We start from the raw sequence: 26,221 nt of genomic DNA on the forward strand, positions 1-26,221 counted from the left end.
GTGGCCTAACTGGATTGGTCACTGCAGTGATCCACGTTACAACTTCTCCGGCGCTCTCTGCAGACCCCAGCCCGCGATCAGGCCGGCTTCGCAGTAGGTGGCTCTTGAGCGCCCTGGCAACCGAAGCGCCAGGCCAGGCCACGCCGTGCCGTCCGGGATGCTGACCCTGCCCAGGCGGGAGCCGCCACGCCGCCGCCTGGCGCTGCACCTGGGCCCGGCCCGGCCGCCGATTGGACGGCTCGGGGCGACCCCGCTGTATCGCGAGACGAGATTGGCAGCGGCGGGGCCTCAAGTGCCCCCGCGCTGGCTTTGTATGCGGAGCCGCCTGCCGGTCCTTTAACAATGGGCGGCGCGAGCGTCCAGGCGCTGGGCCCTAGCTGAGGCCGGCGCTTAGCGGCCGACTGTCCGCAGCATGAGCGGGGCCGGCGTCCGCCGCACGCCGGCGGGGCTGGGGCTGTGAGGGCCGCGGTTCCGGGTAAGGGAGCCAGCTTGGGGCCGGGCGGCCCGGCAGGCCTGGGGTAGGCGCGGGGCAGCGGACCCTCCTGGGGTGAGGCGCAGAGCCTGGCTGGCCCGGCCTTTTGTTCCCCTTTCTGAGACCGCGCGGAACGTGCGTTTCTCGGGGCTCCCGGAGAGGAGCAGGCTCCCGACGGCTACGCGGAGACCCCCGGCCAGGCAGACGCTCACCCCTGGGCTTTGCCATGGGAGGGTTTCCCCTCAGCGGGGCTATGACTGTGTCACCTCTCCCCGCTCCTCAGGGAGGGCGGGAGAGCTCCAGCCCCGGACGCAGGGAGCCCCAGCCGGGCCTCCTCCAGCTCTTCCCGAGCTCGCACCTGGCTCCGCGCTTTAGCAACTCAGGGCCCGAGTGGATCCCCTTTTGCCCGACACACAGTCGGGCAGGGAGTCTCAGAGTCCTTCGGCTCTTCCTGCGGGGGCAGACCCGGCTTCGCGTGTGGCGTTGGGGGAAACGACTCGGGTCGGGCTGGGTTGAGGAAGAGTCAAGTGAAGATGAGCAGCCACACCGGGTGGCGTGAGGTCACACCCCCCGGGGAGGGGGCGCAGAGGGTCGCGGGGGAGCCGGCAGTGACCGCGCCTGGGGTGTGTCTTACAGACTCAAGTTGCCGCGTCGGGCTGGGCGCGCCGCCGGGTCCCATGGAGCTGGAGGGGCAGTGGTGGCGAGGACAGCTGGCCGCCGACATTCACCAAGCGCTTCGCTACAAGGTAACTCCGAGGCCCGGCCTGCCTTCTTCTGTGTCTCGCGCCAGTTGTTCTGAATCTCGGCTCTCTAGAAGGTCTAGTCAGGTTCTTTACTCACTATCTTCCGGGCCAGAAAAGGCGAGTTTGCTCATTTGCTCAAGGTTAATTAACTTCTTGGCTCCTTCTCTGGGATGTATCAAAAGAACCTGCAACTTGAATGAGGAGGGAGATGGTAGTTGGGCCAGGGAAGGTGGAAAGGGGTGTTCTGATTTCCAGGTGGATCATGAATTTGATCTTGTATTTTAAAAGATATATACACTGAATTTTTGTTGGGCCGAACAGCCCTCTTTGTTCGAGAGTTGCCGTTGCATGCAGCCAGTTTAAGTCGCTTTTGTACATAAATTCCTCACAGCCTTTCCACTAACTTGCTGTGAGACTTGGGACAAATGAAATTTCTATTTCTTGATTTCCTCATCTGTAAAATGAGGAATAATAAGAAGTGTGCCTTATGATTCTGGGCGATTGTGAAACTTAAGTTAGTACTGTACATGTGCTTAGAAACTGCTCTTGGTATATAGTAAACACCAAGTGATAACTTCTTATCACTTACCTCTCAGGATTTGGGCTGTTCAAAAGCCCTAAAGTGGAGGGAGTTGGCTGCCCCTTCCTGCTGATATCAAAGGCAGAAAGTAAAATTAATAGATATTGGAAAAAAATACTTTTCCAACACAAAGCAAAGTCTGTGTATTGTTGCTATTAAGTAACGATTTTACTCTGCATGTGGCAAGGCAGATTAATGAGACATTTCTGCCTCTTCGATAACCAAAAGAGAGACCAGATCCAAAATGATCTCTAGATTAACTCAGTTTCACCTTGGATAAAGAAAGCCATTTGTTAAATGTAGAAAACTGAGAAAGAAGCAAAACAGCTGACTGTTTCAATAAAAAGGATTCTGACTCTTGGGGTTGAGATCCTGGAATGATAATGAACTTTTATCTTGAGTTTCTGACCAGGTCAAGTAGATTGGAAAACCTAATTCTGACTTAAATTGTTACCCTTTTCTAGGCCTGAGATTTCTAAATGCTACTAATTCTGACATTCAGTCTCTTAGATTCACTAAAATACAGTTCAGCCCCCTAGGAGATGGTTTGTACCACATAAAAATTCTAACTAATGGGATCTCTAGAGTGTTAGTTAGGAAAGAGTTGCAGGTTCTTGGAAAATTGTCCAGATACACTTTTGATCTTTTTCTTTGGCAGATGTCATCTTTCAATGTGAAATGTTTTCTTTTTTAAAAAAATTAATATAGTTGCACATATTTTGAAAAGTAGTTTCAGTGTCAGCCTTTTTATCCCTCTGGTATGTAGTGAAATTAATTAGTTGATATTAACAGTACTTTTTTTTTGAGTTGGAGTTTCACCTGACTTCAGGTGATCCACCTGCCTCGGCCTCCTAAAGTGCTGGGATTACAGGCATGAGCCACTGCGCCCAGCCAAGAGTACATTTTTTAATTGGCATGAAACTTAAAAGGTTTTTCTTGGTGATTTCCATAGTTTTCAATCATTTTATGTGTAGATCATTTTAATTCGTGAGTGATTATCTGAATTAATTTTGTCAATTGAGGTTGGACATGGGTTCTTTGTTTTTTTGTTTGTTTTTTCTCTTAGATTTAGATTTGTTGAAGGCTTTTGTGGATTAGTTTCTGGAGCATCCAAGGCATAAGACCCAACCTTATACTCACTCAAGTTGCTTATGAACTATCAGAGGACAAGGTAGCACAGGGTGTGAAGGAATGCCACTGAAAGTTTTATTGGGCCACCTATGGCCTACTGCCCTGGGTTATCTTTATGTTTAAGCATTATGCAAACCATGGTTCTTACTGGCAACACTTTATAAAAGAATTTACATTAATCTGTAAAACTTAAACTCGTGGACTGGAGAGACCACTGTTTGTAATACACTGAAGGAAACTTAAAATGGCCTTTTCTCCTAGAAAAGACGTGGTAATTCCAGGCTATTAATTGGTGATTCAGTCTGGTAGTCATCTGTTTTTCTTCAACATGTTGATTATTTATGACATACATGATATCATGCCAGGTGTTAGGGCAATAACAGTGAATGAGACATGATCCTTGCCTTCATAGTCTAACCTTATCTATAATTTAGAGCATCCACATTTAGGTCTTCCTTTGGGCAGTTGCCATTGAGATACTGCGGAAGGTATTCTATGTTTAGGCCCTGGTTTGTGGAGAAATATTTGGTGTGACTAGCATTGTGTTTACTAGGGAAGAGTGAAAATGACAATGAATGGAAATCATGCCAACTATCCACTCCCTCAAAAAACCCCTACAAAGCAGCTGTCACCTTACACCCTTTTGTCTCCTTTCTTCTCATTATTTTGCTGTGTATAGTTAGTGTCATAGGCTGTTTGGGAAAGTGTTTTTAGGAGCCTTAATGACAAATGGGAACAATTCTAGCTTTGTGAGAAACATTAAGAAAGTGAAGTCCATTAGTGTTTTCCAGGTGCTTCCCAGGGAGTCTTTAAGACCATGTTCAGGCCACTTTTTGGGAAAACCTGCTCTGGTTTTGCCTTTTTTCCCCAACTCCCTAATCCCTGAGCTAAGTTAGATTTTCTTCCTAGGTGTTGCCATAATAACCTGTGATGACTATATTGTGTGATAATCTCTATATTTGATTCACCTGGTAGAGATAGGCTTGAGACTGTTTTTCCAGCTTTTATGCCTGGGTTAGTATAGTGTCTGCTACATGGGAGATGCTCAATAAATGTCACATGATGGCAGCAAAGGTAAAGTTGCAACTCACTTACACCATTTTAAAGATCCAAAGAAAACAGTTAAGGAGAAAAGAAAAATCCTAGGAACTACATGAGAAATCGGCATCTTCCCTTTATATGGAAAAAAAAATTTTTTTTGGCGAGGCATGGTGGCTCACACCTGTAATCTCAACACTTTGGGAGGCTGAAGCAGGTGGATCACTTGAGTCCATGAGCTCGAGACCAGCCTGGGCAACATAGCGAGACCCTGTTGTACAGAAACTAACTGGGCGTGGCAGTGAGCACCTGTAGTCCCAGCTACCCCAGAGGTTGAGGTGGTTGGATTGCTTGAGCCTGGGAGGTGGAGGGTGCAGTGAGCCAAGATGGCACCACTGTACTACTCCAGCCTGGGCTACAGAAGGAGACCCTGTCTCAAAAAACAACAACAATTGATGTATTCTTTGGCTACACTACTCAATTACATTGACTATTTTCTCCATTTACCTTAGGTAATATTAAGTTAGGTGAATATATAACTTCCCTTTTTTGTTTATTGTAAAATGTATCAACATAAAACTTTTCTCCCCAACTTTTAAGTTCAGGGGTACGTGTGCAGGATGTGCAGGTTTGTTACATAGGTAAACATTTGCCGTGGTGGCTTACTGCACAGATCATCCCATCACCTAGGTATTAATCCCAGCATCCACTAGCTATTCTTCCTGATCCTCTTCCTCCTCCCATCCCCACCCTCTGACAGGCCCCAGTGTGTGTTGTTCCCCCCAACATGTGTCCATGTGTTCTCATCATTTAGCTCCCACTTATAAGTGAGAACATGTGGTATTTGCTTTTCTTTTCCTGCATTAGTTTGCTAAGGATAATGGCCTCCAGCTCCATCCATATCTCTGCAAAGGACGTGATCTTGTTCCTTTTTATGGCTGCACAGTATTCCATGGTCTGTATGTACCACATTTTCTTTATCCAGTCTATCATTGATGGGCATTTAGGTTGATTCCATGTCTTTGCTCTTGTGAATAGTGCTTCAGTGAACATACACATGCGTGTGTCTTTATAGTAGAATGATTTATATTCCTTTGGTTATATACCCAGTAATGAGATTGCTAGGTAAAAGGGTATTTCTGCCTCTAGGTCTTTGAGGAATCACCACACTGTCTTCCACAACGGTTGAACTAATTTACACTCCCACCAACAGTGTAAAAGCGTTCCTTTTTCTCCACAACCTTACCAGCAGCTGTCATAACATAAAACTTACCATTCTAACCATTTTTAACTGTACAGTTCAGTGACATTAGGTACATTTGCATTGTTGTCACCACTATCTATCTTTACAACTTTTTCATCTTCCCAAACTGAAACTCCATACCCATTGAACGATTACTCCCCAATTTCCCACCCTCTAGCTTCTGATAACCACTATTCTACTTTCTGTCCCTGTACTAGGTAACTCATTAAGTGGAATCATACAATAAATGTTCTTTCGTGACTTTCATTTAGCATACTGTCTCCAAGGTTCATCCATGTAGCATATTATCAGAATTTTCTAAGGCTGAATAATATTCCATGTATATACCACATTTTGTTTATCCATTCATCTGCTGGTGAGCATTTGCATTGTTTCCACCTTTTGGTTATTGTGAGTAATCCTGTTTTGAATACGTGTGTACAAATCTCTCTTCAAGTCCCTGCTTTCAGTTCTTTTGAGTATGTACCTAAACGTGGAATTGCTGGATCATATGGTAACTCTGTTTAATTTATTGAGGGATTGCCATACTGTTATCTGTAACAACAACATTATTTTACATTCCCACCAGTAATGTACAAGGATTCAATTTCTCCACATTCAAGCTAACACTTGTGATTTTCTGGTTTTGTTTTGTTTTGTTTTGTTTTTTGATAATAGCAATCCAACTAGGTGTGAAGTGCTGTTAGTGGTTTTGATTTGCATTTCCTAATAATTAATGATGCTGAACAAACATCTTTTTCATGTTTTATGACATTTGTTGGGCATTTGTGTGTATCTTCTTTGGAGAAATGTCTATTCAAATCCTTTGCCCATTTTTATAATCAGGTTTTTTTGTTGTTATCCAGTTGTATAAGTTACTTATATAATCTAGATATTTACCCCTTATCAGATATGATTATAAATATTTTCATCCATTCTGTGGGTTGCCCTTTTACTGTGTTGATAGCATCCTTTGTTAAACAAAAGTTTTTAATTTTGTTAAAGTCCCATTTCTCTTTTCTTTTTTTTTTTTTTGCAGGGCAGGGGAAGTTCTGCTTTTGGTATCATATCCCTATTATTTCTTCTATTGTGATACCTGTTGGGTTTAGTATCAGTATTATGCTGATCTTATAAAGTGAATTTGGAAGCTTTCCATCTTTCTCTATGCTCTGGAAATATTTTAATAGTATAGAATTTTTCCAGTTTTTAAAAAACAAGTTGATATAATATAGTCCTGAGATTGAACAGTGATTTTAGGTGTATGAGAGGATGATGGGAAAGGGCAGATCATAAAACTGTTAAAAGGGAAACAAAATTAGAAGATACTAGAGGAAAGGTACTGGTTTCTACACTGTTGCAAGTATAATACTGTATGCAGCATATCCACTTATCTATTACCTTCTAACCAAAAGTTCTGAGCATCTTGGATAGGTGTAGGGGCATGTGTGTGGTATGTGGTTGGTTTTTTTGTCAGGGATGTTGTTCTGAAAACACCTGGTAGGGAAAACAGGATTCTCTTATTAAAAATCTTTGTAGGATGTATCCATTCTAGAAAGCAAGAAACAAGAACATCTATAATTGTTCACATCAGAAGTGGTTAAGAGTAAGGAGAAAAATTTGGTTTTAAATGTCATTCATTATCCCTCCACTTAACTTTTTCATTTTTGTATTCCAGTCAAGAAAAGTATGTTTTAGGCACTTGTAATACTAATATATTGGAAAAACAATGTTAAGTCATTGCCTTGTGGGGATACGTCTACAGATAGGTCAGACTAAATGTTGTTCCTTTTGACTTAGGAGCTGAAGTTGCCCTCCTATAAAGGCCAGTCCCCTCAATTAAGTCTCAGACGGTATTTTGCTGACTTGATTGCCATTGTGAGCAATCGCTTCACACTCTGCCCTTCTGCCCGCCATCTTGCTGTCTATTTACTGGACCTGTTTATGGACCGCTATGACATCTCTATCCAGCAGCTGCATTTAGTTGCGCTTTCCTGCCTGCTTCTAGCAAGTAAGTATGAATCTGATTTACCTGACTGGAAATTTCTGATGTTTATATAATAAAATAAATTTATGTAGAGCTCAGTGAAATATCATCAAATCCCATTCATTCCGGTTCACTAGTATCAAGAAGCTTATATTAAAAGTGCTTCTCAGTGTAATAATTCTTAACCAGGCATTGAAAAATGGCTTTGGAGCCTGTTAAAAACATGTGCCTAAGCCGTACATCCTTGGCCACTCCAGATCTACTAAGACAAAATCTACATAATGGGTACTGGGTATTTTTTAACTTTTCAAAAAAGTTCCAAAGGTGATTTTGATTTACCTTTCCAATTGAGAACCATTGTCTTAAAGCAGTGGTTCTAAACCAGGAGCAGTTTTGTCCCACAGGGAACACTTGGCAACGTGTACAGACGTTTTGGTTGTCACATCTGGTGATAAAGTGGGAGATGCTTTTTTAGCATCTAGTACATAGAGGCCTGGGATGCTGCTAAACATCCAGTAGTGTACAGGACAGTTCCCATAACAAAATTCTCTGTCCCAAAACATCAGTAGAGCTAAAGTTGAGAAACTGTCTTAAAAGTACCATATTCTTATATTAGAATACTTTCTACTGACTAAATAATGAGTTGGCTTAATGAACTAAAAGTTAATGTGCAACTACTACAAATGTGAAAACTTTTGCTTATGCATTAGACCAACTATGTAGTAGGCTCCAAGATACAATCTGATACAACCATATTTGTTACTTAGTACAGAATATACTGGTGGACCTTTTGGCCCCTCTTTCTCTTTACATCTTCCTATACCTCATTTCATTGCTTATTGGTACTCTCACTGAAGATAGGGCACATAAAGGAATTGAAATTGTGTTTTTTTCTTTTAATAATGTGGAAGATTGTATTTGATATGGAAGTTGAATCAGTAATAGAGTTTCTCTATATTCATGTTATTACAATGAATTTATAGTATGTAGATGTATTGATAACCTTCACTTTTAACTCTCACTTGAGGGATAAAGATTGTATTTGATATTGAAGTTAAATCAGTAATGTAGTTTCTGTATTATCCATGTCATTATAATAGAATCTTAAAGTAGTATGTAGATATACTGATAACCTTCACCTCTAACTCTCACTTGAGGTTTTGGGGTCAAATATGGCTGGGATGAAATAAGGAACATTCCCCCTATATCCATGCCACCAGAGTTCTTTAGCACTTCTATGCTTGGCTGCTTATAATCTAAAACCAAATGTAGTCCTGTGTAGTATCATTTCTGGTACTAATCTCTTCTCAGATTTTATTTTCTGACCTTTATTCTTCCTTTGATCTGATGACCTCAACTACTTATTTTGTCCCCTGGAATGTCCTTTTGTAAGTTATTTCAGATCCATTGTAGAACCAGGCTGAATGTAAATAAAACACAGCTGCAGCATGACTTCCCACTGCCTATATGTTAAGGTGGAAACTGCTTAATGTAGTGTTTAGAATCTTTCATCTGGACCCAGCCACCTTTCCAGTCTCATTCCCATGTACGTTGAGCAAAATTCTTAGAATACCATTTACTTCCTGAATATCTACATTTCCCCTTTAATCTATTGTTCTCTAAAATTCAGACACTTCACTCATCCCTCATACCCCCACCCAGGAGCCAGAGAGGTAATGCTTGTACATTTATAATTAACCTTTAATTTAGCCTTTAATTAAAGTTTCATGCTCATAAGTAATCATGTGTGTAATACTATATGTGTTTAATCACTGGCTGTGAAGCCCTTTGGGGTTTAATAGTTTGTATAAGATTGGAAAAGCTCACACTTGACAGTTTAGACGTGTGAGTCCACAAATAAAATGGCCTTTTGTTACTGTACAGAATGTTTATTATAGAATCAGTTTACAGTAGAGTGTCACTGGAAATCAGACATGCAAGTTAGATTATTTTAAAAACTTGGTATCATTAATGGAAAGTAACTGTGTGGCCATCACTGTCATTTTAACACTACCACCTGCTCTATGCCTGTGATTTTTAAAGTGTAGTGTGGGCCAAGTGGGAAGGTCATCTTTGTGTACCATCTTAGGTTGGTTGGAATGGAGTTTTCAATTGTTCTTATTTTTAAATTATATATTTCTATTAGTTTAAGGTCATGAACAATTTATTTTATTGAACTATTTGGATTAATATCAGTGGTAAGATGTAGTTATTTGTGACTCTTTCCAGTAATTAGGCATTAGGATCTGTATTTGCTAGGGTTCAAATATGAATTATCACCTATTACTGAAAGAACTGGATACCTCCCTCCTTTTTCTGCTGATGCCGCCTGATTTCCCTTTCCTTGAGGGAAGAAGCAATTCTTCCCTCAAGGGAAAGTAATGTATGTGAGGTATTCTTCAGGATTTCTGCTCCTCCCAAGTAGCAAGTTGTTCAAAAGAGTTTGAGCTATCAGCTCTACACCAGGGTCAGGAATTGAAGAGGTTGGCCCTTAGCAGGCAGCAGTCTCTCTACCCTTGCCCCCCAACCCTAGTCTGTAACTTTACAGCAGAAGAGCTTAGGATTCTTATAAACTGATAAACTATTTTCAGTGTCTGATTCCTGTTTTAAATTTGTGGAGTTCATTGTAATGGGAAGCTGTAGGTGGTTTGGCCAAAGATGAAGCATACCTTGTAAGTTCTAGAAGCAAATGCTTATGTCTACACTATCAGAAGAAGAAAGGGCCTACAGATTATCTCTGATTGGAGAGCTATGTATAGTGTTTTGGAGCAATGACCATAGTGATGGATTCCCTGGGTTGGAATCTCATCAGCAATATGAATTTCAACAACCCTTGAATCTCAGGTTATTTCTTTATAAGATGGAAATAAAGATACCTTACAAAGTTGTTCTGGGATCAAGTGGGGGTAATATGTTTAAAAGCATGTAGGAAATGGAAACATTAAAAGATTAGCATGGTAATTACTAATTCCCCCATAAGTTGCTCTGTTACCTTTAGCCTGCCTCCTTTACCCTAAAGGTTTTGACCTATTTCAAACTGGACCCTAATTTGTCCAGGGACGTTCTCCTATTCCAACTCTTTCGCATGTATGCCCTGGCTTCCCTTGGCTTCTGTGACCAACATTACATTTATGGAGCATGTGGAAGTAATCTTGGAGATAAGATTTCTCATAATTTGCTCAAGATCTTACATAACTAAGAAATGATCTTAGAGTCAAGACAAAGTGAAAAGTAAGACAGAGGCTTTTAGTAGTAACAATTGGTAACAAGTGCTTGTTTCCCCTTGCCAACCAACACTGGGTTAGCAAAGCTTTTTACTGATCTGTGAAAATTTATATCTCACAGTTAGTTTAATTTACATCTCAATTTTTAATGAGCTCAGAATTTTTTTCTATGAATTACCTTTTTCTTTTCTTTGCCCATTTTTATATTAGATTCATTTTATAAATTTGTGATAATTCTTAGTGTATGTTAGGGATGACTTTTTTTCCCCCTACTTAGTAATAATAAAATAGAATGTGGGTTGGCAGAGCACTCGGTGACATCTGATCCGTGCCCTATTCAGTATATAAATCTTCTCTACCACATACCTGCTATTCACTGCTGGCTTTGAAAATGTGTTGGTTTCCATGGCTGATATGAACATATCCTATAAAGGAAAGACAACCCAGTGTTTTTGTTTCTGTGGCCTCTAATTCTTTATTTTCTGGGAAGCAGATATGAATTTCCTGTGCCCTTATTTCCTATTTGGGGCCTTTATCAATATAATCACATGGCTTCTGGTATTTCCTTTCAATTGAAGAAACTGATCTTTGTGATCTGTGTAGTAATGTGGATAAGTAAACTTAAAATGAACATACGCATAGCAGCACAACAGAAACTATAGATAGGAATGCAGGTACTCAATTGACGTTATCACACTTTTTGAAATCTTTTAATATTCATGTATCTGAATATTTATTACTATACATAATGAAAAAGTTCCAAAAAAATTGAACCCTGAATTAAAACCCCAAGTATGGTTGTTTATTCAGAATCAGATTATTCTTAACTTTGCAAGATCAGTATGCAAAGTCTTTCACACTTTTAGTAGCCAAATATTTTATAAATGTAAACATCCCATAGATGCTTAATAATACAGAAATCTGTCAGTTCTGGTCTAGAAGTGCAAATTTGGGAATTCAAACATAAATTTTCCTTTTGGCTTCCATTTTTGGTTTGATTTAACTTATCTGACCTTAAATGGATTAGCCAACCTCACTACCTTGGTTTTTGAGCAGTGAAATTGGTCATATGCAATTTTTTTCCGAATGGTGAAGATTTCAAGGAGATAATATGAAACATTCTTGCTCCTTGAATTATGATGTGTTAATTTCTTCAAAGGAACTTTAAGCATAATATAAATAAACTCATTAATTTCTACAGTATTCCTTTGAAGTATTCTGCCAGTATTGCTGTTGCTACACAAATGGCAGGGTGCTTGAAGGCTGTAATTATTCATCCAGAGACACTGAACTAAATTCCTAGGTCATTCTCCTTCTGAAGAATTTCACTTCATACTAGGAACACTGGTTTCCTCTTCTTTTTTCAGGCAATATGCTGGATAACTATGTCATACAGACCACTTTAGTGCTTTCAACTTTAAGTATTTGCTATTGGCAAAACTTGTTAAATTGATCTTTATGTGATTTTAATTAGGAAGGGCTATCTAGATTCAAGTCTGAATTACTTAAGTTTGGGATCAACTTCTACCTGCCGCAATAGAGTGGTTTAGATCTAAGGAAGTTCACCTCTCTGCCATCACTCCTGCTTCTTTGGGCTTAGATTCTTCACAACACATGAGCTTAGAATCTCCTGGCATAGGCATAATATGATGGTTTTAAACCTTAAATCTAAAATAGAACACAATAATAGGAGCTTTAGTTATATTTCCTTTCTTCTGTGGACCACCATGGAACAAAGACCCAAAGAGGCTTGATGACAACTCTGGTTCTGTTGCTGCATCTGGAAAATCATAATAGTACTTAATAGTTTGTAAATGTTCTCCAGCCATCAGTTCTAGAAATACTTTCTAAGATGAAGGCTTTATATATAGAGACAGTAAAATGCATGTTTGGAAAGTAAAGTGTAAGATGGTACATAATCTATAGAAACATTCTGGGGCTGGAAAGAGAATCTTATTCTTCAGCTGTGCATAGTTGAAATCTTATAGATGGGTATTTCCAGAAAAGAAATTAATCCCTTTGAATAATGTTCAGCCATCATATTGTCTTTACTCCTATTCTGCTTTCAGTAAGGGAATTTAAAAGCAGATATAAACTATCTCCCCCATGCCCCTTTTTTCTTTAACAGACTAGATTTTTGTTTTGAATTCAGAAGAAGTGGGGGATGGGGCTTTTTGTGGAATGATAGTGCTTGTGTTAAATGTTCACCCAGTTTTTCCCTTCAGTCTCTCTCTGGAATTGAGATTATGTTGATGCCAAGATGAAACAATTGGAGCTTAACTATTTTTTATTTCAGATAACGCTGTGACATTAAATTGTTAAAACTATCTCCTACTCTTGGCCGGGCGTTGTGGCTCACACCTGTAATCCCAGCACTTTGGGAGGCCAAGGCGGGCAGATCACAAGGTCAGGAGATCAAGACCATCCTGGCTAACATGGTGAAACCCCGTCTCTACTAAAAATACAAAAAATTAGCCAGGCGCGGTGGTGGGTGCCTGTAGTCCCAGCTACTTGGGAGGCTGAGGCAGGAGGATGGCATGAACCCGGGAGGCGGAGCTTGCAGTGAGCCAAGATCGCGCCACTGCACTCCAGCCTGGGTGACAGAGCGAGACTCCGTCTCAAAAAAAAAAAAAAAAAAACAAAACTATCTTCTATTCAAATCAAATAATTTATTTTACCAGCTACCACCCACCTGCAAAAAAAATTTCCTGAAAATATTCAGCTGATGAGATTGAGTTATTTTTTTCACTGGTACATGACTATTTCCATTCTATACTAGAACACTGATCAAAATGTTTATGTATTTCAAGCATTTTTTTTTTTAGGAGATTGGGGAAAGGTTGGGGATGGTGGCACTGGGAAAGAAAACAGGGTTCTGGCATAATTGTATCTGTGTAAGGTAAGTACGTCTTTGGATCTAAATCCTGGCAATAAGACAGCAAATCCCATTTTACTGACTAGACCTATAATGATCACTTGCCTAACATTTTCTCTCCCCTCCCATCCCCTTTTCTTATAAGGTAAATTTGAAGAAAAAGAAGATAGTGTGCCTAAGCTGGAGCAGCTCAACAGCCTGGGTTGTATGACTAATATGAATCTAGTATTAACAAAACAAAATTTGCTACATATGGAACTATTATTATTAGAAACCTTTCAGTGGAACCTCTGCCTTCCAACAGCCGCCCATTTCATTGAGTATTATCTCTCTGAAGCAGTACATGAAACAGATCTTCATGATGGCTGGCCAATGATTTGCCTGGAAAAGACTAAACTCTACATGGCCAAATATGCAGATTACTTCCTGGAAGTATCGTTGCAAGGTGGGTTGTTGTGAATACCAGTAAGTGACTTGTGCACTTGTGACTCGTGTATTCTGTTCCTTAAGTTCATTTTTGGTGTCTCCACAGATTATGCCTTTCTAAATTATGCACCTTCTTTAGTAGCTGCTGCATGTGTGGCTTCTTCGAGGATTATACTTCGTCTTTCTCCAACGTGGCCTACAAGACTACATCGTCTTACTGCCTACTCTTGGGATTTCTTAGTGCAGTGTATTGAACGACTATTGATGTAAGCCTTTTTATTCTTGTGTTTGTACTTTCTCATTAACAGTTTTCTTCATGTATGAGGTGCCCTGAAAACAACTTCTGAAAGGCACAGAGTTCCTAGGTTATTTGCTTTTGGCAGCAGTTACTTGCTGCCATGAGCAAGCCCATGTATGAGCAGAACTCTAGGGAAGGAGAGTCCCTTTTGGCCATTAACCAGTTAGAAGGTGTCATTGCTAGAATAATTCTGGGCACATGATAAGGAAAGGAGCTGCTTTTGTGTGTCTGTAAGTCAGTAACTCTGAGATCAGTCCAGGCCAGCCTTGCCTCATTCCTAACATCTTTGAATTTTGGGGGCCACCAGGATGTTACCAAAGTGGCAGCCACACTTAACGTGCTTATTATGGACACATCTCCCAAACTGGAAATAATCCTCAAAGCTACCAGGAAGGTTCACATCAAGGGAAATAGCTTTAGAAGGACACAAGCGAGGTCTCACTGTTGTTGGAATTATGGTGCAGTGACTGCTACCTGGATAGTGGTGGCAGGTGGTGGAAGAAGCTGTTGAGGAATTGGGGATGGGGCATGATTTTCTTGCAAATTCTTCTCAAATAATATTTTTAATAGTTGCCTTTCCATGTTTCAGCGCTCATGATAATGATGTGAAAGAAGCAAACAAACAGAGAGGGCAAGCAGGACCTCAGTCAGCGCAACTAAGTGTATTCCAGACAGCCTCCCAGCCATCACGGCCAGTTCACTTTCAGCAACCTCAGTATCTCCATCAGACACATCAGACCTCACTGCAGTATCGCCATCCTACATCAGAACAACCAAGCTGTCAGCAGATTGTATCGACCACACACACCTCATCTTACACACTACAGACATGTCCTGCTGGCTTCCAAACTAGTGTTCAGGGCCTTGGGCACATGCAGACTGGTGTTGGGATGTCATTGGCAATACCAGTAGAAGTTAAGCCCTGTCTGAGTGTTTCTTATAACCGGAGTTATCAGATAAATGAACATTACCCTTGTATTACTCCATGTTTTGAAAGGTGATTATGTGTGAAGCTGGTAACTGACCCAGACTGCTTTGTGACATGAAGCTATGGGTAAGCATTTTGTAAACTTCTGTTCAAAAGGAAAGGGATCTAAGTGACATCAGAACTCTTCAGGTACCAGCACCAGGAAGACTGAATATCCCTTTTAATGCACCATGAATCCTGGGAGGACTAAGCAAATTAACAGTATGTCAAATTCTGTTACAACAAATCCCTGTATGACAAAAATGTTCAAGTCCTGGCTGATGGTCCAAATATTTCAAAAATATTCAGTACAACAGAAAATTTGGACAGACTTCAATTTGCCATTTTGAGATTTGACCTGTGGTAGTATCTGGGCCTAATGTTGGCTTGTAAGTCAAAGACTAAATGTTTATCTTATCTATGGACTTGCCAAACAGTCTTTTATGAAGGAAAGTTACAGTATTAATTTTTGAAAAGGTTTTTTTTATTCTGCAATTTTTTATTTTTGTTCTACACATGAATTTTTGACTAAGTTTAAACTCATGAATTGTTACGCTATACCAATCTGTGCAGTAAAAAAAAATTTTTTAGATGATTCTATATAACTTCGTCTCACAAATAGTATAGGTATCTGGATTTATATACTAAAATTAAGGGTGGAGAAGATCTTATTTTTTAAATCATGGTCATAATTTTTCTTTTTTTCCCTAAGTGATCAACCTCAAATTTTTAGAATTAAAATACATTTAACTCAGGGAATTTGTACTACTTGGAAACACTTAACTGTAATGCAACATGCCTTGGGAATGTTATAGTGTGAACTACCTTTATAACATAGGTTAAAATACACTTGCTAGGGTGTGTTTTCAAATGAGAACATAATATTATAGCTCAGAATGAAGTGGTAGTTCCTGTGATTCATAATACATATGTAGGTTTTGCATATCTCCGTGCAATCCGTGATTTATACTCAGAATCGACATTCTTAAAAAGTTATTTCAAGGGATGGCATAACTGTAAGAGGTCAGTGCTAGAATAAAGTCCTGTAGGTTTATTTTGGAAGGGACTGTGGCCAGGGTAGTTCTCAGGTTGTGCTAGAGCAGCACTTTGTTATGTGGAAGACAGGTTTTTTAAGCAACCTTTGAATCCAGCTCTAGTCAGTCTAAGCAGGCAAAGGTAACTGATGACTAAATTTCAGCAGCTACTTTCATTGGATTGACCCTACAACTGCCCTGGGACATTTCACTGTACCGGTATTAACTGCAAACAGCAATAATTGTCATTACAGCAAGGGCAGTTTGGGGGTAAAGCATTTTGGAGGAATAACCTTAAAAAGTTAAAAAGTCATTGTAATGACTGATAAACTGTATACATCGTGCTCCTTTCTGTGGGAGAAGAAAGATTTGGTGGAGGGAAGCTGGTTTAAAAATTAGTAAGGTGTGTCTTTTTGTGTTTTTTTAAGATAGCACTTGAATAGAAGGGAATCTGCATGGCAGATATGTGACTGCCACAATATGCATTGAAGACAAACTTACTATAAAGATGTTGTGGGTATGCAGCAGGAGTCTCAGTAATCAAGCCAATGGCCTTTGTCAGGAAGGGAAGGGGCTCAACACAGTGATGGACTGATCCAGATGGCTCCCGGGGATGAATGTGGGTGGGCAGCTTCTGTCAGCATGAATGCTTAGAGAAATATCCTTTCCTTAAAAAGAAAATAACTTTTATATTTAGAGTACATAGGGCAGGATGTGGATTTATTAGTCTGGTAGATAAAATGAAAAACCACTCAGGTAAGAACACTCACTCATGGCAGTTTTTAAGCATGAAAATTGTTTTTCTGAAAGTATCATCACTTTTCCTTTTTAAAGAAGGCTGCTAATTGGATTTTGGTAGTTCTTACCTCAAGAAAACTTGAATTATTTGGGGGAAAGTAGGCTCAAAAGAGAATATATCTTTCACATTCACATTCAGAACCCAGCAACCTGGAGTCCAATTTTCAGTATTTTAACTACCTCAATAATACTATGAATGTAAGATATTGGGATAGAGATCCCAACTTGAAACAACAGCCAGTGCCTGTGGTAATTTAATGTCTTGTCAAATACTTTTATTGATTGGTTTATATGCCATTCTTGTTATAGAAGAATATGCCTTTTAAAAAAGCTTATTAATAACACTTTCCCAATTTATATTTTAAAAAGCTAAAGAACACTGGATTAATAATCTTTTGGGAGGGTAGAATAAAATAATTGATTACTATTGCTGCATACCCGGGGTGGGATGGGGTGGTTGGAGAACCAGAACTATTTTTAAAACATTAGGTTTCAATATAAATACAACTCACAACTGCTAGCTTTGGGGGGGGTGGGGGAGCATTGTGTGGGTTTTGTTTTGTTTAATTTATTGATTAGTCTTTAAAGTAGGCTTTTTTTTTTTTTTTTTTGAGAATACTGGACCATCATTAAATGTGTACTGTGAAGAGATTAATATGTATGAAGGGCTTTACCAAAGTCCACTAAATAAACACTACTCAAGTACAGACTGCAAACCAAAATGTATCTGTGTTATGACATTAATTGCAAATAGCAAGTATGGTGCTAAAGTCTACACCAATGGAATTAGATGAGTGCTATGCACTTAATTTTAAAATAAAACTAGTTTTCAGTAAAATGGCTTTGGTATTTTTGTTTTAAATACAAACTTGTATATTTGTAGCTCTAGTGAACCATCTCATCATGTAATTCAGACTTGGAATCATGATTATATTTACTAAAAGCCATCAAGATGTAGAATATAGCCATTAGTGGCATAAAACATCTGTTCATTACGTATTCCATACTGAGCATTAAAGCCCACAAAAGTATACTGGACACCACTGTTGCCTTTTGAGCTTAAAATCAGTTGTTAGTACATTAGCAACTACAGATTCTAATTTATTCAACAATCATGCAAGCATCAGAAAATTTGAAGTTTGATCTCAAAAGTAGGGCCACAGAAAATGGTTAAAGCTGTGAGAAGGAATATAGGGTCTACAGTGAGTGAGAATGGTCTGTTTACCTGAGTATAAATATCATTTGCTACTTAATTCAACTCAAACCTTAGCAGATGGAATTTGTTTTGAAAAGTAAAATTTAACAGGTTTGTACAAGTCGGTTAGGAATTTACACTGCCTTTTTTAAAAGCATTTTTGAAATTAGTCTCAAAAGTATCGTATCGTCACTTGTTCTGGCACAGTGCCAGGGTTTAGCAGCCCTCAAGAGTTAATATACCATGTTCTTTAGGGCTGACTTTAAGAAAAAGAACAAGCATTCCAAACCAGGCCAGGTAGCTTTGCCTTGAGGTGATCTGAGCCCCATGTGGCAAGTTTATAACCAACAACCGCCTCTCAGGCACATGGTAAAAGCCTCCCTAGCCTCAAGCAGCTTACATCTAGTTTGATAAATACAACTAGCACACTTGAAGCGATTAGGCTAGTAGAGGCCCGCACGGTGGCTCACACCTGTTGTAATCCCAGCCTGGAGTTTGAAGCCAGGCTGAGGCCAGGAGTTTGAAGCCAGCCTGGGCAACATGGTGAAACCCTGTCTCTACTAAAAATACAAAAACTAGCTGGGTGTAGTGGCACGTACCTGTAGTCCCAGCTACTCAGGAGACTGAGGCACAGGAATCACTTGAACTCAGGAGGTGGAGACTGCAATGAGCTGAGATCACACCACTGCACTCCAGCCTGGGCAACAGAGCTAGACTCTGCCACTAAATAAAATCAGGCTGGTGTAGTCTGGAACTCGGTTTAATATCGTGTTAGTTTAGGAATCACTCAACATTCATTTTTCAATCCCTTAGATTTTAAAGTAACAAGTACAGTCAGTTGACAGCATAAAGACCAGGCTCAGGGATCATATGGGAAGGACACCTGCTATCCTATCCTTGCTTGACTACCACTCTCTTTCCTCCCATAACACCCTCTGCCTCCCAGGTAAGCATCACCACCCTGAATTTAGTTCTTAAGTCCATGAAGCCTTGACATGGTATGCAATTTATATGTAAATGATTTCCGCTGTTATTAAAGTTTTGTCTACTCAAAGGGACCTGTAATTAAAAATGGTAAGAGTCACTGTCTTGTATCCATTTACTTGCTAGTTTCTCCCTACTAGAACCTTGGTTAGGCTGTTCTCGCATTGCTATAAAGAAATACTCAGGACTGGGTAATTTATAAAGAAGAGAGGTTTAACTGGCTCATGCTTCTGTAGGCTGTACAGGGAGCATGGAGCTGGCATCTGCATGGCTTCTGGGAGGGCCTCAAGAAACTTACGGCAGAAGGGTAAGCAGGAGCAGGAATCTCACATGGTGGGAGCAAGTGGGGGTAGGCGAAGGTGCCACACACTTTAACCAGATCTCACGTTAAGTGAACTCACTATCACAAGGACAGCACCAAGCCATGAGGGATCTGCCCCCATGACATAAACACCTCCCACTTGGCCCCACCTCCAACACTGGGGATTACATTTCAACATGAGATTTAGGTGGGGACAAATATCTAAACTATGTCAAACATATCTTCCCTCTGTCTGCCAGGCTGGAGCGCAGTGTCGCCATTATGGCCCACTGCAGCCTCGATCTCCTGGGCTAAAAAAATTCTCCCACTTCAGCCTCCTGAGTAGCTAGGATCGTAGACACACACCACCACATGCCTGGCTAATTTTTACAATTTTTTGTACAGGTGGTGGTTTGCCATGTTACCTAGGCTGTCCTTTTTTTTTTTTCTTAAGATTTTTAATTTTAGAACAGCTTAGATGTATAGAATTATTACTAAGATAGTACAGAGTCCCCATATATCCCACAGCCATTCTCTCATTATTAATATATTCAGATGGTACATTTGTCACAATGAACCAGTACTGATGTACTATTACTAACAGAAATCCATGCTTTATTCAAATTTCCTTAGTTTTTCCCTAATGTCCTTTTTCTCTCCCAGATTCCTATGCAGGATATCACATTACCTTTAGCACTCAGGTCTTAGGCAACTCTGGTTGTGACAGTTACTCAGACTTTGTCTGTAATGACCTCGACAGTTCTGAAAATCCGTGGTTAGGTATTTCATAGAATGAACATACGTTTCTTGAGAGCAGGGATTTTGTCTTACTCATCTTATGCCCCTGTGTGTGATAGGGATCTGATGTATGATAGCATATCATAGGCTCTTGGGATGTAGGTAACAAAAAATTGGCCAGCACGGTGGCTCACACCAGTAATGCCAGCACTTCTGGAGGCCAAGGTGGGTGGATCACTTGAGCTCAGGAGTTCAAGACCAGCCTGGCCAACATGGCAAAACCCCATCTCTACAAAAAATACAAAAACTAGCTGGGCGTGGTGGTGTATGCCTGTAGTCTCAGCTACTTGTGGGGCTGAAGCAGGAGGATTGCTTGAGCCCAGGAGGTCAAGGCTGCAGTGAGCCATGTTTGTGCCACTATACTCCAGCCTGGGTGACAAAGTGAGACCCTGTCTCAAAAGAACCACCACCACCAAAACAAAACAAAACAACAACAAAAAATGCAGTCCAAAAGTAGGCAGTGACTAATAAACAAATGCTGCCTTGGGTTGATTTAAAAAGTAGAGTACTCTGATCATAGGAAGGCACAGTCCCATCAGATTCAGCACTGGTTAGATTGTATCTACAAAAATCTTGTGAACTGAATTTTAAGTGGAATGGTGATAAACCCAAGTTTTGCCACAAGCTGGTGATGGGTCCAGGAATCATGTTATATGAGTAACAACTGAAGGAACTGGTGGTGTTTTCACCTGGGGAAGCCTAAGGAAAGGTAAAATGCTTGTCTTCCCAGATGTGAGAAGTCCTATTACTGCAAAGGGCAGAATTAAGTCAGTGGTCCAAAGTTTCTCACATTTCAATGAATAATAAGCCAGAATGTTACAAACAGAGCAGTTCTGCTTTGAGAGTTCCTGAGTTCCTAGTTAACAGAGGCCCCTGACATGGGATGGAAGTAATCCTTGAACTTGGGTGTAAACATCTTCCAATACTCAAGAGCTTCTGAAGCTCTAAAGAGTTTCTGGAGAGTTTCTAAAGGCTTTATGGACCTGGGACTTGAGCTGGGTGTAGAAAGAAGGGACAAGCTTCAGCTAGACTAAGGCAGTCATCACCCCTAGTGTTGGCACAAAGCAGACTGCACTAGCCTGGCTGAAGCCCTTCCCTTCTTATATTCTCAGCTCAATTGCTGGACAGTGAGGGCAGACTCATTGAGAAGTTGCAGAGGAAATAAAGTTGAGTGAGTAGAATGAGGTTGGGTTATGGAGTTTTGAAAGCCAGAGGAGAATACAGACTTTGTGGGGTTAGAGATATCGCTGAGGATTTGTGATATGATACTGGTGATTTTAGGAAGAATGATGATTTTAGGAAGATTGGTTTTAGAATAATTATTTTAGAAAATGGTGGTTTTAGCAAGAATGATCTGACAGTATCAGGGTAGGTTAGTAAGAGGAGATGGGAGTCAGAAAGCTTTCTGCAATAATGACAAATTGAGTAAGAGTGGTACATGGATATTTAATGGTACAAAGGTAAACCCTAAGAAAGAAAACAAAATTGATAGAATTGAGGGATAGAATAAAGGAAAGGAAATATACTAATTCTGTTATTACTTATAAAAGTGAATTACAAATACTGAGATACTGGCTAAACAGAAAACAGAAATACTGATTATACAATCGGTATTACAAAGTTAACTACAAGAACAAACACACAAAGCTTCCTAATTATTAAAAGAAGGAATAAAACAAAGCGAACTTTCCATATAGTAAAGTATACTTTAAAGGTATAAGTAGCAAAAGTATAACAAAATAATCTGACAGAACTAAGTCCAAACATATCAAATCAATAAATGAAAACAAACTCAACTATTAAGAGAAAAAGAACTTCAGACTGAATCACAAAGTGAAACTCAAATCTATGTTGTATGAGAGACAGGTCTAAAATAAAATGATTCAGAAAGGTTGAAGATCAACGAAAAAGTAAAGAGATACCAGAAAAACTCAAACAAAAAGCAAGGATCAAGATCTTAATAACAGACAAGGCTGAATTTTGGCCAAAATGTATTAAACCAGATTTTTAAAAGGGCACTTTGTAATGCTAAAGGTTACAGTTCATGATAAGGATGAAGAGTTATTAATACTTCTGGATCAAATAACTGTAGCAATATTACGCAAAAACTATAAAGGTTTTACAGAGAAATAAAAGAAAAACATGGGGCCGGGCGCGGTGGCTCGTCCCTGTAATCCCAGCACTTTGGGAGGCCGAGGCGGGCGAATCACGAGGTCAGGAGATCGAGACCATCCTGGCTAACACGGTGAAACTCCGTCTCTACCAAAAATACAAAAAGTTAGCCGGGTGTGGTGGTGGGCGCCTGTAGTCCCAGCTACTCCAGAGGGTGAAGCAGGAGAAAGCTCCAGGAGGCGGAGCTTGCAGTGAGCCGAGATGGCGCCACTGCACTCCAGCCTGGGTGACAGAGCAAGACTCTGTCTCAAAAAAAAAAAAAAAAGATGGCAGGTAACAAACTAATTTATTTCTCTAAGTTCATGACAGATCAGTAACATTTAAAAAAAAAAGCAAGGATATACAAAACCCTAACACACCATTATGGTACATCTAATGGACACATATTAGATGTTCTGAGAAGGAAATGGTACAGACCCAGAATAACAAAGATGGCAGAGAAAACAAAGGACACTGCCAGATGTACAGAGATAGCCTGTCACGCATGCCAACAGCAAAATTCTGTCTTCTAAAGAGTCCTTAGATAACTGAAATTGCTTTCTTTGTTGACCCATCTAGGTGCCTGAGATCAGAATATCCTTACTGGCCTCTTTGCTAGCTACCAGCTAATCTGCAGCTTATCCAGGGAAAATAAAATTCATGGTTTCCAAACTGCAAAAACACTTCCACTTTTGCCTTTGTTAGATGAGGTCAATCCATTACTGGATTTCACTTTACACAACAGTATACTAATAACTGACTATATTTCTGTAAGTTTTCTTGGATAATATCAAACTCTAATGTGAGGTTTTACAAAACTTGACTATGTATTAATCCACCAAAAAACTGCATCAATTCCAAAAAGTAGAATTAATACAGAAGACATATTCTGATGAAAATGTGACTAAAAAGAAATATGTAATAGGACCAAAGAACTCAAATAATCTTTAGGTCAAATAAGAAATCGAAACTGAAATTTCAAAGTATCTAGAAAATCACTTGTAACAAAAATTCTACATATCATGAGCTCTGGGATAAAACTAAAGCAATGCTCAGAATAAAATTAACATCCAACTGAAAAAGTCTAAGAACAAGAAACCAAACAAAAGCAGGAGGAAAGAAATAAGACAAAAGCAGTAAAAGTGAATTATAAAAGAGAAAAAGAAAAAAACTAATACCTACCTACACACGCAATACAACTAAACAAGAGAAAATAAAATACAGCTTAAACATTGGGAAGGAGGAGGTAAAATTACAACTATTTGCAGAATCAATGTATACCTGGAAATGCAAGGTAATCAACTGAAAAACTATCACACGTGATAAGGAAATTTAGTAAATTGGCTGGCTACACAATTAAAATAGCTCTCATATATACAAATAACAACCAGTTAGATTTAATGCAAGATATACTCAATTATAATGGCGACCAAAATAAGACAAAATGCCTGGCAATAAATATAAGACATGCACAAGATCTATATAAAGAAAACTCTAAAATACTTATGACACAAAAGAAAGTTGCACAAGGCATACCATATACTTTTATAGAAAGTGTAAACTTTATAAAGATGTCAATTGTCCTTAATCTATAAATTTAACACAATCTAACATGGTAATTTCTTTAAATTACCTAAATAAAGAATAATGAATATAGAAAAACCCCATGACATATTAAAATATATTACAAATCTATAAAACATAAAACACAATGGTACTGGCAAACGAGTTGACAGACAACTCTGTGAAACAGAACAGAAATTCCCAAAATAAACATATTTAGAATTTATTATATAATAAAGGTGGTATCTTAAATTAGTAGAGGAAAATAAATATTATTGAATAAATTGAGTTAGGTCAACTGGGTAGCCACCTAGAAAAACAAATTTGGATTCCACACCTCAAAAAATTTAAGTTTTAGGCTGGGCACAGTAGCTTATGCTTGTAATCCCAGCATTTTAGGAGGCTGAGGTGGGAGGATTGTTTGAGGCCAGGAGTTTGAGACCAGCCTGCGTGATATAGTGAGACTCTCGTTTCTGTAAAAAATACAAAAATTAGCCAGAGTAGTGGTACATGTCTGTAGTTCTAGCTACTATGGAGGCTGAGGTGGGAGGATCACTTGAATCCAGGAGTTCAAGACAAGCTTGAGCAACACAGTGAGATCCCATCCCTGCAAAAAAATTTAAAAATTAGCCAAGCATGATGGTGCATGCCCATAGTCCCAACTACTAGGGAGGCTGAGGTGGGAGGATCGCTTGAGCCCAGAAGTTGGAAATTACAGTGAGCTATGATCTCACCATTGCACTCCAGACTGGGCAACAGAGTGAGACCTCATCTCTTAAAACAAAATTAAATAAACAAATAAAACATTTAATTTCTGACCAAAAAGAAACCATGGAAGAATTACTTTATAACATCAAAGACAGAACGTGTAAGAATACAAATGCAGGCTGGGCATAGTGGCTGCCTGTAATCCCAGCACATTGGGAGGCCGAGGTGGGTGGATCACCTAAGATTAGGAGTTCGAGACCAGCCTGGCGAAACCCTGACTCTACCAAAAACACAAAAATTAGCCGGGTGTGGTGTCATGTGCCTATAATCCCAGCTACTCAGAAGGCTGAGGCAGGAGAATCACTTGAACCCAGGAGGCAGAGGTTACAGCGAGCCAAGATTGCACCACTGCACTCCAGCCTGGATGACAAAGTGAGACTCCATCTCAAAAAAAAAAGAATACCAATGCAATAAAATTTATATAAATTTTTCAAAATTTTCTACAAGGCAAAAATCATCATAATCAAAGTCAAAAGACAAATAACAACATAGGTCAAGTATTTGCAATTAATCTCCAGACAAAGGGAGATATGTTTCCTTAACATATAAAGATGGAAAGATATGAACAGGCAGTTCCCAGAAAAAGAAATACAAATGTCTCTGATGAAAAGATATTCAGCCTTATCTTAGAGTTTGGTAACAGTGTTGGTGAGGGTGTAGGCATTATTCTACATTACTTATGAGTGTCTGATAGGTCGAATTCTATGAAAGGTAATTTGGCAATATATATCAAAGTTACAAAAGCAAAAATATTTTGACCCAGAAATTCCACTTCTAGGAATGTACTCTACAGGTAAGAGTCATATACATGTGAAATGGGATAGGTACAAATTATTTATTTCACCATTACCGATAAGAGCAAAGATGAGAAACAACTTAAATGGTCATCCATAGGGACTCTGTTTTGCTATTATAATGGCATTAAAAGAACAAAATATTTCTCTATACTCATTGGTATGGATGATATCCAAGACATATCAGAGTACAGAGTATGCTACCATTACACCAATGCTTACAGGATCACATGAGGTCTCTTTTTTTAAATTTATTAATTTTCACTGTTTGTTTCTGACTGGTCAACATAGAAAATTTGAAAAATGGGCTGGGTGCGGTGGCTCACATTTGTAATTCCAGCACTTTGGGAGGCCAAGGCGAGCAGATTGCCTGAGTCAGGAGTTCGAGACCAGTCTGACCAAATGGTGAAACTCTGTCTCTAATAAAAATACAAAAAAATTAGCTGGACGTGGTGGCGTGCGCCTGTAATCCCAGCTACTTGGGAGGCTGAGGCAGGCGAATTGCTTGAACCGGGGAGGTGGAGGCTGCAGTGAGCCGAGATTGTGCCACTGCACTCCAGCCTGGGCACGCAGCAAGACTCTGTCTAAAAAAAAAGAAAGAAAATTTGAAAAACGAAAAATATAAAGCAAAAGGGCACAACTGGCCAGGCATGGTGGCTCATGCCTGTAATCCCAGCACTTTGGGAGGCCAAGGCAGGTAGATCACTTGAGCTCAGGAGTTCAAGACCAGTCTGACCAACATGGAGAAACTTCGTCTCTACCAAAATACAAAAAAAAATTAGCCAGGCATGGTGGCACATGCCTATGGTCCCAGCTACTCGGGATCAGGAGGCTGAGGTGGCAAGATTGCTTGA

General features: G+C 39.7%; 1 protein-coding gene across 4 annotated transcripts; it reads left to right on the forward strand.

Annotated features, from left to right (window-relative positions):
• Window positions 1–262: 262 nt before the first annotated feature.
• CCNJ (cyclin J) lies at window positions 263–17,651 on the forward strand. 4 transcript variants are annotated; one of them, XM_054436047.2, is made up of 6 exons: window positions 263–475; window positions 1,109–1,218; window positions 7,005–7,215; window positions 13,436–13,735; window positions 13,823–13,982; window positions 14,604–17,651. In XM_054436047.2, the coding sequence occupies exons 2-6, from the start codon at window positions 1,150–1,152 to the stop codon at window positions 15,013–15,015; spliced, it is 1,152 nt and encodes a 383-aa protein (XP_054292022.1). In that variant the 5' UTR covers window positions 263–475; window positions 1,109–1,149; the 3' UTR covers window positions 15,016–17,651. The 4 variants fall into 4 exon arrangements, with proteins under 4 accessions (XP_054292022.1, XP_054292023.1, XP_063526091.1 ...); XM_054436048.2 differs by having other exon boundaries at window positions 291–475; window positions 13,859–13,982; XM_063670021.1 differs by having other exon boundaries at window positions 291–475; window positions 13,631–13,735.
• The last annotated feature ends 8,570 nt before the right edge of the window (window positions 17,652–26,221 follow it).

The sequence above is a fragment of the Pongo pygmaeus genome, chromosome 8 (assembly GCF_028885625.2).
Source record: "Pongo pygmaeus isolate AG05252 chromosome 8, NHGRI_mPonPyg2-v2.0_pri, whole genome shotgun sequence".
Taxonomy (NCBI): Eukaryota; Metazoa; Chordata; class Mammalia; order Primates; family Hominidae; genus Pongo; species Pongo pygmaeus.

Excerpts from the sequence above, each read along its gene's own strand:
- CCNJ (XM_054436047.2), top strand. The coding sequence starts at position 1,150 with ATGGAGCTGGAGGGGCAGTGGTGGCGAGGACAGCTGGCCGCCGACATT. Across the intron at positions 1,219-7,004 it reads ACCAAGCGCTTCGCTACAAG|GAGCTGAAGTTGCCCTCCTA; the intron begins GTAACTCCGAGG and ends CTTTTGACTTAG. Across the intron at positions 7,216-13,435 it reads TTCCTGCCTGCTTCTAGCAA|GTAAATTTGAAGAAAAAGAA; the intron begins GTAAGTATGAAT and ends TTTTCTTATAAG.